Source organism: Syngnathus leptorhynchus, chromosome 9, assembly GCF_054491065.1.
Source record: "Syngnathus leptorhynchus isolate UIUO chromosome 9, UIUO_Slep, whole genome shotgun sequence".
Taxonomy (NCBI): domain Eukaryota; kingdom Metazoa; phylum Chordata; class Actinopteri; order Syngnathiformes; family Syngnathidae; genus Syngnathus; species Syngnathus leptorhynchus.
In genome coordinates this window covers 11,708,365-11,724,615 of record NC_141203.1, presented here as the reverse complement: position 1 = coordinate 11,724,615, position 16,251 = coordinate 11,708,365, and the positions used below count along the sequence as shown (strand labels likewise).

Sequence of the window (16,251 nt, the reverse complement as noted above, 5' to 3'; positions counted from 1 at the left end):
CTCCGTTGGGGACGGGCGGGACATTCCATTTTTTCGCAGATTTGAATTGTCGAAATGTTTTGTACTTTGATTGCAGGGTCTGGAAAGCCCTTGTCGTATTACTACCCGTCGCCCACGCGGGAGGAGCCCAGAAGAATGCAGGTGAGACCGAAAACATGCCAGGTCCATTATTTTCGCCATATCATATTTATGCAGACTGAGAATTTGGAATTCATTTTGGAATTCTTTTGTCAAAATATGATGACTTTTTTTTTTCTTTCTCGATTTCTTTTTTTATTTCCACTCAGCCTTATTACTACACCGACGAGCCCAGCAGGAGGACCTACGACCCGTACAGGATGTACGTGCAGCATCCGCACGGCTACGACGACGCCTACGTGGACGAGATCATGGCGTACGCGCCCGCCGTGGACTATGGCGGCCAGCATCACACGCTCAAGGCCGCTAACAACTACGTGGACATTTACGCCAGCACGCGAAGGCCCTCGTACCGGGCCGAGCAGTACCCCGGATCCCCAGACTCGTGGGTCTGAAACTCAACCATGAACTTTGCTTTAAAAAAACAAAAAAAACAAAGAGACTATGTGTGAATGTGTGTGCATACAAATGGGTATGAAAAGTCTACACACCCCTGTTTGACTGCTACTTTAGGTGTTGTAAGAAAGTGACAACTCCTTTCAAAACGTTTTTCCACCATTAATGAGAGCTTGTACAACTCAAATGGATAAATTAATTAGTGGTGTGATTTTTTTTTTTTTTCCACATTACAAAAACCTGGCTGTAGGACAGGGGTGTGTAGACTTTTGAAATCCATTGAACGTAGAAGAGCAACAGCAGAGGGAATCACGGAATGTGTGTCAGTAGAAGGGAATTAGTTCAAGTAGTGGAGAGGGGTACACACACACAACGGTTTTTAATATCGTAAATTGGGATGTTTCATACCACCTTCTTTTAAACCGGTACCAGTATACATTTTTGACTACTTACCAATACCGAGTACAGACACCACTAGTACTAGTAATTTCAATCAACACAATGACTAATAATTTTAATCAAATGTCTCTGTGACGCACACAATGATTTACAAATGAATCAAACAGCAGCACTGGCAAGGAAGACTTATAATTTTTTTCGTTTTAAGTATCTGTGGCTGGTATCGGCATCCTTCTCGAATCGTATGTGTGTACCCCGTTTTAGAGACGAAAAAAAAAAATCACGTGGGGGACAAAACTGGACATGAAAGACAGTCCTGCTTTGTTTTAGATTTTAGATTTTTTTTTTTTACATCTTGTCGTAGCGCAGCGAGGGCGTGAGTCATGTGATGCAAGGATCTGAGAAAGAAGATGGAGGTTGTTTATGTATGTGCCGAAGCCAACATGGTAGTCGGGGGGGGGGCAATGAAAGGATGAAAGTGTTAGCTGTACTTACTGTTGTAACAATGTTGTGTTTTCTTGTAAATACAGTACACGTGGCCTGGTTTACACTCATCTGCACTGCTATACAAATCATGAACTTGTGCCATAATAAATCTCTAGAGATATATTATATATATATATATAAATATGAAGAAAGTATGTGGAGACAACAGTGGCATACGTACATAATGAAAACATGATAATAAAAAGGACAATTTTGTTTTTTACACTGGCCATTATTTTTATTTACACTCATCCTATGTCCATTTTACACTTTAGTCTTGATTTCATATTGAAAAAAAATACAAATTAATAACACCTTTAAAAGAAGATAATCAGTTTAAAGCAGAGTTATTGACCTATATTTCTCACTATTGCTCATATTGTCACCTGTCAATTAAGAAAGCACGATTGTCGGCTGTCAACCGATTCCTCCAGTGAGTTTTGACATTTTTTTTATCCCATTGCAATTTTTTAATTGCATTATTTTTAATGTATTTTTAAGTGCACAGGTGTTACTCGTGGAAAGAACAAGATGTCACGTTTCAGGGCTGCAGCGAGGTGGGCGCGGCTTTGGGCGTGACGTTTGCTTTGGGTTATCGTATAAAAAGTGAAGCGAGCAGCTTGAAGGGGAAGTTTTCTTTTGAACGTTTGTTCAACGATGGTACAAAAAGGCAGTAAAAATGGTGGAAAAGACGCTCGTCTGCTTAAAGCTGGACACCCTCCCGCTGGTTGGTATTTTTTTTTTGCATGCACTTTATAGGTCTCCGAATTTGGATCGTTTTGGTCGCCTCGCAACTTGTATTGTTACAAAATTGCCTTCATGATTGCGTTATGGGGTCTTTGTGGAATTTAGTGTACCCCGCTTTCATCTTTTCCATTCTTTTCAAGCGAGCTTCAAGTTTACTCAATAGTTTTAGGCAAGATCGTGATTTTTTGTGTTTAGTCTTAAGCAATCGTTCAAATTGTTTTTTTTTTTTTTTTTTTTGCATGTTTAGTCTAAAGCAATAGTTTAATAGTGGAATTTATAAGTTTTCGGAGTCATGTCTACGAGCGTGTTTTTGTATTATTATTTTTTTACGTGGGTGGGTTGAGTTATGATTTTAGTTGAGCAAAGTCTGTCTGGTAAATGGAGGTTGTGCACGCGTGTGACGTCACTACAAAGATGGTACAAAACAAAGTCTTTACTTTGGCATTTCTGTCATTGCTGTTTTTATATCCTGGTTGTCGTCCAGTTGTTTTATACTTGTCCTTGCTTTTTATTCTTGTTTTTTTACTTGCCATGTAGCACTTTGAGATTCATCCAAATATAAAGTGCGTTATAAATATAATTTATTATTATTATTATTATTATTACAAAACAAACAATTACATCCATTTAGTTTGAAGCTATTGGATTGTATTGTCATCAGTGAAGGCTGGAGGCAAGCGAGTGGCCAAGAAAGGCTTGGAAGAGGCCAGCAGCAACCATGGGACTCTGGAAAAGGAGACCAAGAGGCCTGACAAACCCAGGTAGGTATGCTTGCACAAAACAAATCAATTAGAAAAAAACAAATTGACTTTTTTTTTAGTTTTTGAGGTTGCTTGGCTGCTGGTGCACCAAACTGTGGTCAGTGTGGTTTTTTTGTTTTTGTTGCTTCAGGCCTCTACCCAGTGCCAACAAGATGCAACAAGTGGGTCTTCTTCTGGCAGGAACTCTGGACAAGGTATCCCAAAAAACGTATTCATGTTTGATTTGTGGAAGATAAAAATTCCAACAGACATAAATGCGTCATGCAATATTCTGACTTTTGTATTTTGAATCTTGTCAGTTGAGTCACGACTTTCCAGAAACCCCTGTGAGCGTGAGGCACAGTGGGGTGCGACCCGCTGTGGAGAAGCCCCACTCTCCTCGAACCTTCTGCATCCAACAGCCTAGGAAGTTCTGAAGGATGCCTTTTATACTTTGGAGGAAAAGAAAATATTCTCACCTTTTTCTTTTGTAGCTGTTTCATGGTTTTGTGTGTCAAATGAGGATTTTGATGTTCAAAATCTATTCTTGTTTCAACATCTTTGTATTGCTTGGCGTGTTGTATAATAAAAACTGGATTCTGAGATTGTTTTTGCAATACCTCACAATGACCGCTAGGTAGTAACAAATGACGACACTAATCTTGACGAGGATTGTTTTTGTAGTACTTAACAATGACCGCTAGGTGTTGACAAATGACAACAATACAGAATTTTATCAAAAAGATGCCAAATTACATGTATTCACTGCACAATAGCTTTAAAACTCCACTAGATAACATTACTTACTTTAAAGTTTGACTTTAATTTTGTTATGCTATTGATAAAAACCTTACACAATGTTTAAAGATTTGATAATAACCCTGGAAGAAATTAATTGCTCTTAAGTTTTTCCAGAACTACATATTTGTGTATACAAATGGGAAGTGAGATGGGAAAATATATTAGTGCAAGCAACAAAAAAACATTTTCATCACAAGATGTCGCTATAGACTCATGTGTAGTCTAAATCAGTCACGGAGCTTGAATCACCTGTTCGTACCGGTCCTCGATTTACGACGAATTCCGTTACGGACATTACGTGACTCAAATGTGTTCGTAATTTAATCCATCCCTACGCCAAGTCATAACCAAACCAAACATATTTATAAAAATATTTTCTCGGCCACAAAAGATAAAACGATTCATTGTGTGACGTTTGTTACCTCTAAATATTGTCGTAAATAAATGAAACTGCAATATCCACTTGTCATCGTTCAAGGGGAGGAGGCTGAGGATGATCCGGGGCAGCCCGCCGGCCAGCCCGCCCGCCCGCCGGCCGGCCCTTCAACGATGAGCCTCTTGCACAGATGACCTCATGCTAAGAAGGAGGAGGAGTCCATCTTCGGCAGTCTACCTTGGTGCTGGAACAAGTGGGAGCAGACTTTTTTTTTTTGTATGTGTGTGGAGTTATTCTCAAGTACAGAGGGACGTTAGCTTTTCTTTCCCCTATTTTGAACGAGGGAGAATACTCAGCTAAAATTCAGCAGGTAAGACGTTTATTAAGTTTTCGTCATTGTGACGTCAATGTTAAAAAATAGCGGGTAGGTAACTGGAGGCGAAATGTTGAGGCATGCCCAGTGGAGGTGCCGCCGTCACCTCCACCGGGGACTGACAGCGACTTTGGGGGGCTTTACGTCGAAAGTGAACTAATTGTCCAAGGTAACACGGTGTTTTTTTTGACACAAATATTCTCTTTTACAGCTTGACCTAAAGTCAGTTCGGGGAAAAGTTGGCGTTCAGGTAGCGTCTCCATGAACACGCAAAGTGAAGGAAGCTAACGTTAGCATGCTAAATGAGCTTTACAAGTTACTCAAGTCTTTATTTATTTAGTTGTGTTTTACTAAGGAGTTTGTCGTTCATATGTGTGTCGTGGTATTCAACAAAACACGTATTACAAATGTACAATGCGTTAATAAACGACACCTGATATAAAACAAGCCACAACGTTATCAAATGTAACATTATTAAATGTGTGCCAGTCTGTGACAAAAATAATTCATTAGGATCAGTCAAGTATAGATAAATAGAGCTTTACAAATGTTTTAAGATGTAACATGTTTGTCCAGAATAAAATATATGTGGTACACATACAAACTGTTGATAATAATAGTTTCCTAAATACACTTATTAGTGACTAATATGGAAAAGAAATATCTTTCAAATACAGCTTTTGCAACCTTTCATTAACTGTTTATTTTGATGTTAAATGCCACCCAGTGATTAGAAACCACAATGTAACTGACATTTAAGACTATTAAAAACAGTCTTGAATTTCCACAGAGCGTCAGGCTGGCTCCCGGTTGACATGGAGATACTCCGTATTATGTTTCCACCAGCACCGTTTCAGGGCAATTTTACACTGATTAAGGAATTATTATCGTGCCCGACTGATGCTTCTGCACTTACCACAAAGATGTGGTATTAGCACCAGGAGAGACTGAGTGCCTTCCAGTCTGAACATAGCCCGGTTCCCATGGTCCCCGGGGCCAGTTGGCCCCGAACAGAAGCTGGCACCAGAGTGGCATTGTTATGAACCAGGAAAGGGACTTTAGTGGATCGAGTGACCTGATTGACGGCACACACTGAGCTCTTCATAATGGTCAAGATGATGAGGAGGATGGGGGGGGGGGAAAGAATCCCACAGAAATTTTATAGGACAGTAATATCCCAAGATAGGTTGTAGTTGTCTAATTCTAGCAAAACACATGGCAGGTTTAATTCTTTCCAGTTTACGGTTGAAAAACAATCGGAGGATGCCCGGTGGGGATACACTCGAGTCTTTCAGATGTGACTTATTTTAGGTGTTCTCTTTTTGTTTCCTGTGTTGATTGGCCGTCGACCAGTCCAGGGTGTAACCCGCTTCTTGCTCAGAATCAAGCGGCTACCTATCATATCTTTCGGCTTCAGCCCTTACGAGCAAAGACGTCGAGTGACGTTCCCTCTGAGATCAGCAGGAGCGTGTGACGCGGTAGATGCAAACACTGCGTGGAGGAATGGAGCAGCGCAGTGTGAAATTGCATAGCCTCAGCGTGCGCATATTTGTGGCAAAAAAAAAAGAAAGAAACCGGAGAACAATACACGGGAATGCGAGTCTGTAAAGCTCAGATGTTGGACTGCTTGGACTCAATTTGACACGTCTCATAAAAAGCTTCTTGACCAGTTTTTCTTTTGTTACTTAAGTGAATGCTGAAGTCATTAGGAAGGCAGACATGTCAGTAACGTGTTGGACTTGCAAAAGTCCCCCCCCCCCTCCCTCCCTCCCTCTGGGGAAACTTTACTTAACTTGTAAAGGCAACTTGTTAATATTTCACTCTTCATCAAATACGAGGCTTCCCCGGAGGCAAACGTTGAGCTGAGTCTAGGAAGCAGTTTCCCCCATTAGCTTTTTTAATATATTTGGACTCCCCGTGTTCATTAGCACATAAATCGCCCAGTGAGTTGTTAATAGAGGGATGGCCAGATAATTAGCGTCACTCAATAAGTGCGATTCCCACGAGCCGTGTCGAGGATTTGCGAGTTATTTGACGTGGGAAAAACTGCCTCACCACCTTCCATTATCCTTAAATATACGTTACACGAAAAATCCCGACTTCATGTTGGTGATTGCCGACGGCTGTCTTCGTTTGGATGCGCCGCATGAAATACGATTTGGACGCGGAAAAACAAAGTAGAATGTCTTGTCCTGTCTCTTTTAATTTCAGGTTTAAAGAGCGTGAGATGTAAGTTTAAGTACGGAGAAGCTTTTAAAATACGCCTTGACACTTTGGAAGCTAACCGTCCTGGGACTGGAAGAAATTGCCTTTCGCACGCTGTCGCCTCGTCAACGACGGGCATAAATTGACGCATCAATCACGTGGAGGACAGCGATTGGCTTTGCCGTACGATTCGAATTTTCCCCTAGTAGACGGTGTTCCCTAACCGCTTTGGAATTCTGGCAAAATAGTGCTTTGTTTTTGCGTGGCATGTGAATGTTTGTGCTCCATGTTGTTGCAGACACTTGAGATTTTTACCGGAATGCGTCGCTCGCTACTACGACGTAGTCATTGGTCGGCACGTTTGTGTACTTTTACGTCCAACGTTCTTTCTTTGTCTCCTTCCTGGCGGAAAAGACGTCAGCCGTCTCGAGGAAGGTAGCTTCTTTCCGTTACAAGCGCATCACCGCCCACGCGGCAAAAATGCGAGGACTTTAATGGGCTCCTTCCGCACTTCGATCTTTTTGTTCTCAGATTTTCACGCTCGGTGTGTCAAAATCAATTTGGTGCTTGAAAAAAAAAAAAAGAATTGGGTCACTCACAAACAGCCTCAGGGTGGAATTGATCCAGTTGCAGGAAAAGCAACAAGTGGCAAGTTTAGCGCCTGTCTGCTTGTCAGATCTGCAAAAATAGCGATAAGGATTTCATAAGTGATAAAAGGCTGCCTTTATTTATCTCGTGTTTGCGACTAAATTGTCGCGAGGGCACGTTGACCCGTGCTTGCGCAAGTAATGGCCCGAGAACAAGCAGAACGGTTTTATGATGTTTGAGCCGAGGGAAGAAAGAACGCTCCGATACCGAGCTCCGATACCGCTAATTCCTTTGCCGAATACAATTTCAGTTCAGATCAAAATCAGTCTGGTAGCAAGCGGAACATTCTTGGGTGGTTGTGGAGCTGAGGAAGTTAGAAGGCGGGGCTGGGAAGGATGCACTTGAGCCCAGACCGGTAGACCCGTGACATAAAAATGTCTGCCCTTTGTTCTTTGCCTTCCTTTCACTCCAGCGTGAATAGCCGACAATGGCCCACATCACGACGGAGGTGTCTTTCATACCTGCGCTTCCTCCGTCCGTGTTCCTTAACGGGCCATTGTTCACGCTCGGCCGCAGCACCCGAGCTCGACCCCGCCCTTTTTCCGGGCGCTCTTCAAAGAAGTCGTAGCGGTTGCCGGAGCGCCCCGGCGCAGGTTTCTGATCCGCGACCTCGCCGTGCCCCTTAGCGTGACAATCTAGCACGGTCCCCCGTGTGCCAGCAAACTTTGGGCATAGAACCTATAATTACACGTGAAAGCGCTATTATTAATTTTAGCAGCGGAATTGGCATTTGAGTTTTTATTTCATCCGGGAGTGGCTTCAAAGTTTTACTGCCGAACCTGTTTTTTTTTTGTTTTTTTTTCTCGATGTGGTTGGGTCACACCGATCATTTGTCACTAACCATTTGTTGTTTGTCGTTGGGTCAAAAAGTACGCGACTCGCTCAGTAGCTGAATAATGAGACAGAAAAAAAAAATTTTGTCTTTGAAAGATATTATCAGTCGTCTTACTTAAGGCTTTATTGCTGCATGACTCACGTGCAGCAAACCAGCTCTGGAAAAAAAAAAAAAAAAAAAAAAATCGCCCACCAACATCGCTAAGCACAACAACTGCATTCAATGTCATGCTGATCGTAGTTTTTATTAATCATTTATTTCTTTTTTTTTTTTATCTCTTCCTGCGCCGGTCTATCAAAACGTCTGCGATGGGTCGCACGCCGCTGCTCTGGCCTCGTTAAACACCGGCTATGACGACAGCGGCCAACTTATATGTAATTACTCGTGCACTCCTAATTGCCCATTAAGAAAGCCGCGTGAGAACACACAGGGTGGAAAAAACCTTACGTCGAGGTTGATCCGAGCTTCGGTCGGTTCGCTGTCGTCCCTAACAGGGCGAAGCAGGTTTGTACACGATGCGCTTCCTCGCCAGAGGCATCTGAGATCAGCAACCGTGTGTGTGTGTGTGTGTGTGTGTGTGTGTGTGTGTGTGTGTGTGTGTGTGTGTGTGTGTGTGTGTGTGTGTGTATAGCGCTGAGCTCTGATAACTTCTCAAAGCGAGACGGCCCCATTAAGCGCACGTCACGGCGGCATTGTGCAGGTGTCGTTTCTTTCTTCTTCACAATCGGCGGCGGATTTGAACTCCATCAGAACGGCGGGTGACCCGATATCAAACTCACGGCGATAGCCCGAGGCGCAGCCCCGGTTTCCTATTTCGAGACTTTTGAAGGAAAGGTTCCCAGCGAGCTGCAGTTTGTCGCTTTGGCGAAGTGGCAAACTTTGAGGCAAGCGTCTCCTCGAGATGCGAGTGGCATTTGAACCGTGGAACTTTACTGTTGCCGTCGGTAACAGAAGACTTATTTGTACAAGCCCTCTCAAATCTTTCCTCAAACTGAACTTGGCCTGACCAGATGTGGGTCAGCTCTCCGTGTCCCTGAGCAGACCAGGACAGAAATGAAAAAAAAAAAAAAACCTTGGATAGCGAGGCTCTCCCACAGCAACCGTCCGTCTGTCCGTCTGTCTGCAGCTGAAAATGCCTTTTTGTGTTTGGTTTGTGAAAAGCGAGAGCTTATTTGGACGGTAGCGTAGCTCGCCGCTACCGTTCCAGCTTTTATTTACTGTTGTCTGATTCAACCGGACTCTTACTCACTCACTCACTCACTCACTCACTCACTCACTCACTCACTCACTCACTCACTCACTCACTCACTCACTCACTCACTCACTCACTCACTCACTCACTCACTCACTCACTCACTCACTCACTCACTCACTCACTCACTCACTCACTCACTCACTCACTCACTCACGCTTAGGTAAACAAGATTGGAGAATGGCCGCACCTTGCTACGTCGCTGGCTGGCGAGCAAGCGGCGAACGCAATCTCAAACGGCCAAGTTTAGTCACACAGCGTCAATTACACGTGGAATTCGGGGCATTTCAGAGTTTTCCCTCCTCAGCGAGATAACACCACGAGTTTTTTTTTTTTTTTCTTCTGTCGACGTGCTGAAGCATTCTTTCCGTGTACTCTTGCACCGGTGGTGACCTGCACAATTTGGAATGCTGTGGGAAAATGACCAGGCTGGCCATTTGCATTATTTTGCTTTTGGGCACAAGAATCACGAAGTTGAAGAAATTCTGCGTCCGTTTTTGCCGAATTATGAAATTTCACGTCTTTTGCTTTTTCTTCAAGGTCTCAACAGGGAAGATTCCAGGAGTGTTGCCATGTTCAAGGCGGTTCTGAAGAAGAACAGAGACGGCGGCAAAGCAAGCAGGAAGGATTCAGGTACGTGGCAGACGGTCATGGCGATCTTCTCGAAACATCTGACCTTTGTACCCGCTTAAAGTCATTTCAAACCTGCCCCTTATTAGTAAATAGCATAAAAGTGACTTTCCCAGCCAAGTGACCCAATCGGCGATTTTTTTTTCTCTCTAAGTTCAGCAAAATGAAAGTAAAAACGATTTTTTGCTCCACTAGCTCTTGTGAGCCACACCGGGCCTCTTAAGTGCGTTATGAATTGGAACCCAAGCAGCCTGTGACACTTTAATCTTTTCATCAATTCACTTTTCTTTATACCGAACAGTGAGGCGGACACAGAATTCCCGCCGAGAAGGAACCCTATAAAAAGACGTCTCCAATTTTTTTGGCAACTCTTCCGAAATGCGTCAACTAAACAAACAGAAAGCGCCCTTGTGTCATTTTCCTTCGAGTCCAAAATGAGTCACAATCTTCCCGCGCTTGTCCCCGATGTTCTCGTGTGACCGTTTTTTTTTTGCTCCGACCGCATTTTGCGTGCCTGCGCTTGCATCACGACCCCAAAAGATACCGCGAGCGTTCCGCCGCCGCTGTTTTACTCCTCGACGTTTAACACCGAGCTTGATTTATCGTCGCACGCGGTATCTAATTGCGGCATGCGCTTACACACTCCAAGCGCGAGAACGACAGCGGAGTTTTACGGCTCCTTCATTCTTTCCAGTTGGGGATCATCCGTCATGTCCCGCCGACCCACCCCGTCACCCCCTTTCTCATGGCGGGACAATAAAAGCAGGCGACTCGGTCCTCCTGGTTGTTTAGGGCTCTCAAGACAGACGAGAGGCGACGCTTTGCTCCTCCTTACGTGAGGGCACCGATCGCGAGGCTTGCTTCTATTCTTAGATTTGGAGCAGGTCACTTCCTGTACAAAAGCTAGTTAGTAAAACCTGATCCCGAAATACAGTCTTTGGCGATTGAGTGGAGACAACTTAAAAGCAGTCAAGGAAAGTCGGTTCCCATGCCAGATAGCAGCGCAGTCATTAGCCTTCCTTTGGGATGGCCACATTGCCAATACCACAAAAACACAGCTAGCTAATTTGGTCTCTCTTCGAATCCTCCTCCCATCTCTCCTTGGCCTCGCCGTTCCCTTCTAAGTACGGTGCTTTTTTTTTTTTTTTTTTGGTGTGCCATGGTGGAAGTGAGATGCTGGTTTGTTGGGGCCTTTTGCCTTTGATGGAAACATGTTTCGGAAAATATTTGGGGCTTGATGTCTATTTATAGTCGGAATCTTATTAACTCATACACTGCCATTGACGAGAATAGACGAGATGATAAAGGAGTTATCGGAGCTTTTCTGACCAAATAGTAAACTAGAGAGTCCATTTTTGTTCCAAGGCGTGATTTTACTTGCCATTTACATTTCGACTATATCAAGTGTTGGGGGGGGGGGGGTCAGCTGGACGACCAAAGTCTGTCATCCCGTACATATGTGCGAGAGGTCGCAGATCACAGCGGAAGTTTCAGCCCCCCCTGCTGCGGTTTCAGATGACCGCCGGCACACTTTCAACTGCTTTGCACATTTAAAGTGACATAATCACATTAGTCAACAGATGTAAGAGACAATTAAAATGTCTTTTTTGATGACACTTTTTGCGGCGGCGGGGTGGCTTTTCTCTTCTCACGAGGCCGCACAAATTGCAGCCGCGGCCGCCTCGCTTTCATCATCCGCACCGTCTCGGACGGCAGGGGGTGACTTTTCTACTTAAGCCCAAAATTTAATGAGGGCCAAGTGAGGATAAGCAGAGCGAGACAAGAATGTGAAATTAGCTTGCTGCTTTTAATGACTTTTTATGTCTTGTAATGTCAGCTTTAATGGGGCCGGTGGCTGATTTGGAACAACCTCGCCTACATTTTCCAAAAGAAGGTGAAAGACGAAGGGAATATTTATAAGCGAGATAAGCAAGTCCCCTTGAATGTGCATGTAATGAATGTGTGTGTGTGTGTGTGTGTGAGAGGAGCCCATTAAGCACAGCGACCAAAGTGTTGCCTCAGCTGTGACTGGTACTTGTGCTGTCTCAACAGTTTCTCGGGTGTTTTGACACGAAACAGTGACTTGTTGCAAAAAGCTCCGACTCATTTGCTTACCGAGCCGGACATTCATTCGGAGCTTTATACTTTCGAGCGCATTCACACAGTCATGAAAATAACCAGTTGACCCTCCACGCAGAAGGGCCTTCTTGAGCAGTTTGAGGGACCTCCCTGCTTTTTTTTCCCCAAACACAGGCCAAGCTCCGCGGAGGTTCCGCTAATGCTACATCTCCTGTATAGACATTGTGTGACTTAAAAAAAGAAACACGGTTCCAAACAAAGTCCGCCCGCCGCTTCCAATGTCGGCTTGCCCTCGAGAGCCTGTTCTGTCCTCCGCGAACAGCTGGGTGGTAGCCTCTCTTCAAGCCATATCTACCACAGCCATTTTAAGACACACTCCCTCCTTGTCCTGTGGTTTCTAAAAAGGAATTTTAGGAAAAACTCCCTCAAAGTCATCTTCACGGCGGCTGCGAGTGTCTTTTATTTGGAAAGTAGAAGCTCAGCAGGTGGAGGGAAGGAGTGGGCTGCTCTTTTCTTGATGTTCTTACTGGATGAGGCATTATTTAGTTGAGGAAGTATCAAAAGTTCGTCACCTTCACCCCCGAGGCAAGAAGAAGAGGTGTCATCAACGCTCGCATGGCATCCTTCCAACCACATCGTTTGTCATACTCGCGGGACATAAATTGTCATCCTGGTAGGACACGTGCTCGGGCCAGAACTCATCAAGGTGCAGACAAATCATTTCGCAGCTAAAAAAATGTTCAAGTTGTCTGCATTACTCATAAACATTGACTTTTATTGACTTTAAGTGTCAACTTCCATTTTTTTCCCCTCTGAAATGTGTGAAATGGCGCTCAGGCTCATGTTTGCTTTTTTTTTTTTTTTTTGGGGTCCCAAGTCATGTTTGTCTAGATTTTCATCTCCAGACTGTTAAGGTAAGGTGTTAATATGGCGTAGAAAAGAATGCAAAGGATTTTACAAAGAGGACCATTGAGTGCGAAGCAGGCTAGCGAAAGCCAGCAGGCAACGATTTAGCAGGGCGTAGCTCAAAACCACATTTTTTGGTTACACACACATTCATACATAAACTCACATACATGAACACACCCACAAACCTCAGGTGTATCCACATTAGACACGCCCTGTCTCTCCGTTTTGAAAAGCAAAATAAGGGAAGTCGGTGATCCCGGCCGACCAGTCTGGCTATTTTTCGTTTGCTTTCGCTCGCTTACAGCAAACATTCGGGCCTCGTATCGTTACAGATCGAGGATCGGCTAAGGCATCTCGCATTTGCGGTGAATCGGAAGGACCAGCTTACTCTCTTCCAAAAACTCAATTTGGTTCGTAAGACACCGAGCATTGCGTTCCCCCGTGACCCCGTGACCTACTAGTGGGAACATGGCAAAGGACAAGCAGGCAAACAAATACAAGGGTCTCATTTGAAGCAAGGGGTTATGTCACCCACGACACACCAGTCGGAATCCCGTCCCCTCCTTGACACCTACTTGTCGGTAGTCATGACCAACGTTTTCTTACATCAAAGAGAAGGCCCAACTTTTATCGGTCTTTTGCGATAGCGGCGGTCACGGCGGTTCATGGGGTCTGCAGGACACAAGCTCTTCTAATTACACCGTGACCTGCTTTGGCAGACACATTCCTTCTGTCTGATCTTGCGTTTATTTCCTTCATACCGTCAGGATTTTTTGTGGACCGTCTCACTAAGAACTCCAATGTTTATGCTTTGTTGGTTCCTATTGTTTTTTTGGAGTGTCTTTGGAGAGGTCTGACTTTGGGTAGCGGGAGGGGGTGGGGGGGGGACTTTCCCGTCTTTCAACATATCTGAGCTTTTTGTAAGTGTGTCTGCAGATGAATGTCAGGCTCAGGAGGATTTGAGGCAGGTTGAACTCGTGACCTCGGATGCTTTTGTGCCCAGCCGCAAAGGGAGAAGGGTTAGTGTCGATTGCAAAGAGGCGGAGTTCGGACAGAGCCCGCTCACATCTTCATGTTTACATCGACTGCGTCCCAGCTGTAATTGTCATTGAACAGAAAGGTCAAGTTTTTACAATTTCAACGTGTCCCGAGATTTGTATAGCCGCTGCTGGGTTAAGGGTAATCTGATTTTTAAACTCATCATTTTAACCAATGTGCGAATTGAATTCCAATGACCCCCGTGGGGTGATCAAGCCGGTTACGATTGACAGCAAACGTTCTCCATGAGATTTGTGAACGGTGGGTGCAAGGCTGCACTTTTTACCATGGTCCTTGTTTGTTTATGGGATTTGGCTGCCGGGGTGGACAGCTTTATAGACACGTCCATTCAGGGTTGCTGAAGCGGCCGTTGCCCGGCAGCGAGTGGCGTTCTCATGACCTCACCTGGCCCTGAAGAAAGGAGCTCCGCCTCCGGATCTGCGCTAATGGCAATCAAAAGCGGCTCTTACAAGATAGCGACATGAACTCCAGTCGGGTTGTAATTTGCCAAGAAGTAGATTGCAGTCTTCAGAATCAAATGGGATGTGTCACTGGTGGTTCCAAATGAAGATTTGTTGTGTAAAGACATTCTGAGCCAGGTTTGAAGGGCACGCGTGAAAGTCTCGGCAGTCTTGGAATGCCTCATCGACAGATCCCAGAACCTCCTGGCGATGCTAACGTTTAGGTTACAAACGGTTGTGTAAGTTACAATGGCATGTTTTGTTTGGGCGTGGGCTTTCTCCTTTGCCTCCTGCGCGGTTTTCTGCTGTGGAAACGATGGTGTTGAAGTAAACTACGTGCCAGACTAAGCACAGATTGGACCGCACACAGAATGTCAAGGACGTGACAGCAATGTTGGCATTTACCAAAGAAAATGGCTGTCTGGAACAGATTAATCCCATTTACATTGTGTTCTATAGGAAGTATTGTTTTGCTTTTTGTACAAATCAGTGTGACTTCTTCTATCTTTGCTCACAGCAGTTCTTGAACTTTTCTGGCAAACCTCACACCGTCAATAAAGTGAGCTGCTTCTCGCCTTAGGTGATTGAAAATGAGAAGATTTGGATCCGTTCTCATCTTCGTTTAATTCATTCAACTTGAGTGCTCTGCCATCATCCATCTTCTGTTCCTTTCAAGTACAAGTCACTTTCGTCCCGTGGCCATTGAGACTGATGTTTTATGAGGAGATATGGGAAATGTCACAGCGAAAACCCCCTCCTCCCCCTTCTCCTCATCTACGCCTTCTCTCCACCCAGCCCACCTCCCTCCCTCCCCGTCCTCCCCTGAGGCCAGGAGGAAAGGCATTCCTGAGCACAGGCCACTTCAGAGCTGCGGAACAGAGCCGCTCAGTCTTTTTGTTTTGATCTGAAGCAGTCTGCCGTCATGCGTGTCATTCCTATGTAGCATTAGCTCCCCCATAAAGGAGCGATATTACTTGTATTCTTTCGGCAAATCAAAGGCATACGTCCCGAGATGAGCATTTTACAGCTTCACACACTGCCCGTTGTGGTTTTCCAAGGACCACCGGCATCGATGGTGGAATAGAATTTAATAGTCCTGGTGTAAAATCTAGTAAATTTATGGATTTGTTATACAAGTATAGGCTAAGACCAAAGTACAAGGGGACAAAAACGAGAGAAATTGTCTTTGAAACACTGCGCTCGTTACTTCAAGTGGTCTTAAAGCACATATTGGAGTTTTTTTAATTAGACAGATTAACATCTCATTAACCCGCCCGTCATTAGAGACCCTCCCCCCCAATTTCTCGCCCCTCCCGACCGGTTCTGTCATCCCACTGTCGATGGTAGTGTGTTAAACCATGACAGCTTTTGTCAGCGTGTCACCGGGCTCTCGGAAGTACACAGGGAAAGCCGCATTGGCGCTCAGTCCAGCGGGGGCGGGGGGGAATCGTTCTTTGTTTTGTCCCCGAAAGAATTTGCATTCATTAGAGCCTTTTATTCATTTTCTTCACAGCCTTTTTACTGTATAATGAACTTGCAGTGCAATCTAAAAAATCCTCAACGGGGACAGTGAAGTTGCTCCTCTTCGCCACTTTGGTGGTTTTGCAAGCAGCGTGCGTTCCTCCCTCCCAAAAAAATGACGTCCTTTTTCGGTGCCATCGCAAAAGTGCCATTTACTTTCGCCAAAGGCACCAACGCAACCCCAAACTGAGACAGAAGCCATTTTCTGCACTTGTTG

At 44.7% G+C, this 16,251-nt stretch overlaps 3 protein-coding genes across 15 annotated transcripts in view; all 3 read left to right on the top strand.

Annotated features, from left to right (window-relative positions):
• LOC147051226 (plakophilin-4-like) overlaps positions 1 to 1,642 on the top strand; it is a 30,627-nt gene extending 28,985 nt beyond the window's left edge. For 5 of the 6 annotated variants that reach the window (XM_085919683.1, XM_085919685.1, XM_085919681.1 and 2 more), the window contains 2 exons: positions 77 to 141; positions 288 to 1,642. In XM_085919683.1, coding sequence (XP_085775809.1) covers positions 77 to 141; positions 288 to 533 — 311 coding nt within the window. In that variant the 3' untranslated portion in view covers positions 534 to 1,642. Of the gene's footprint in view, positions 1 to 76; positions 142 to 282 lie in introns of all 6 variants that reach the window. The other variant, XM_085919682.1, reaches the window with a different exon arrangement.
• A 335-nt stretch (positions 1,643 to 1,977) lies between these two features.
• On the top strand, positions 1,978 to 3,509 carry dap1b (death associated protein like 1b). The gene is made up of 4 exons (XM_085920552.1): positions 1,978 to 2,146; positions 2,828 to 2,927; positions 3,058 to 3,121; positions 3,227 to 3,509. Exons 1-4 carry the CDS (start codon positions 2,077 to 2,079, stop codon positions 3,341 to 3,343), a joined length of 351 nt encoding a protein of 116 aa, XP_085776678.1. The 5' UTR covers positions 1,978 to 2,076; the 3' UTR covers positions 3,344 to 3,509.
• Positions 3,510 to 4,256: 747 nt separating this feature from the next.
• Positions 4,257 to 16,251, top strand: part of tanc1b (tetratricopeptide repeat, ankyrin repeat and coiled-coil containing 1b) — a 47,607-nt gene continuing 35,612 nt past the window's right edge. For 2 of the 8 annotated variants that reach the window (XM_085920915.1, XM_085920913.1), the window contains exons 1-2: positions 4,257 to 4,336; positions 9,937 to 10,029. In XM_085920915.1, coding sequence (XP_085777041.1) covers positions 4,282 to 4,336; positions 9,937 to 10,029 — 148 coding nt within the window. In that variant the 5' untranslated portion in view covers positions 4,257 to 4,281. The other 6 variants (XM_085920918.1, XM_085920916.1, XM_085920919.1 and 3 more) reach the window with 4 other exon arrangements.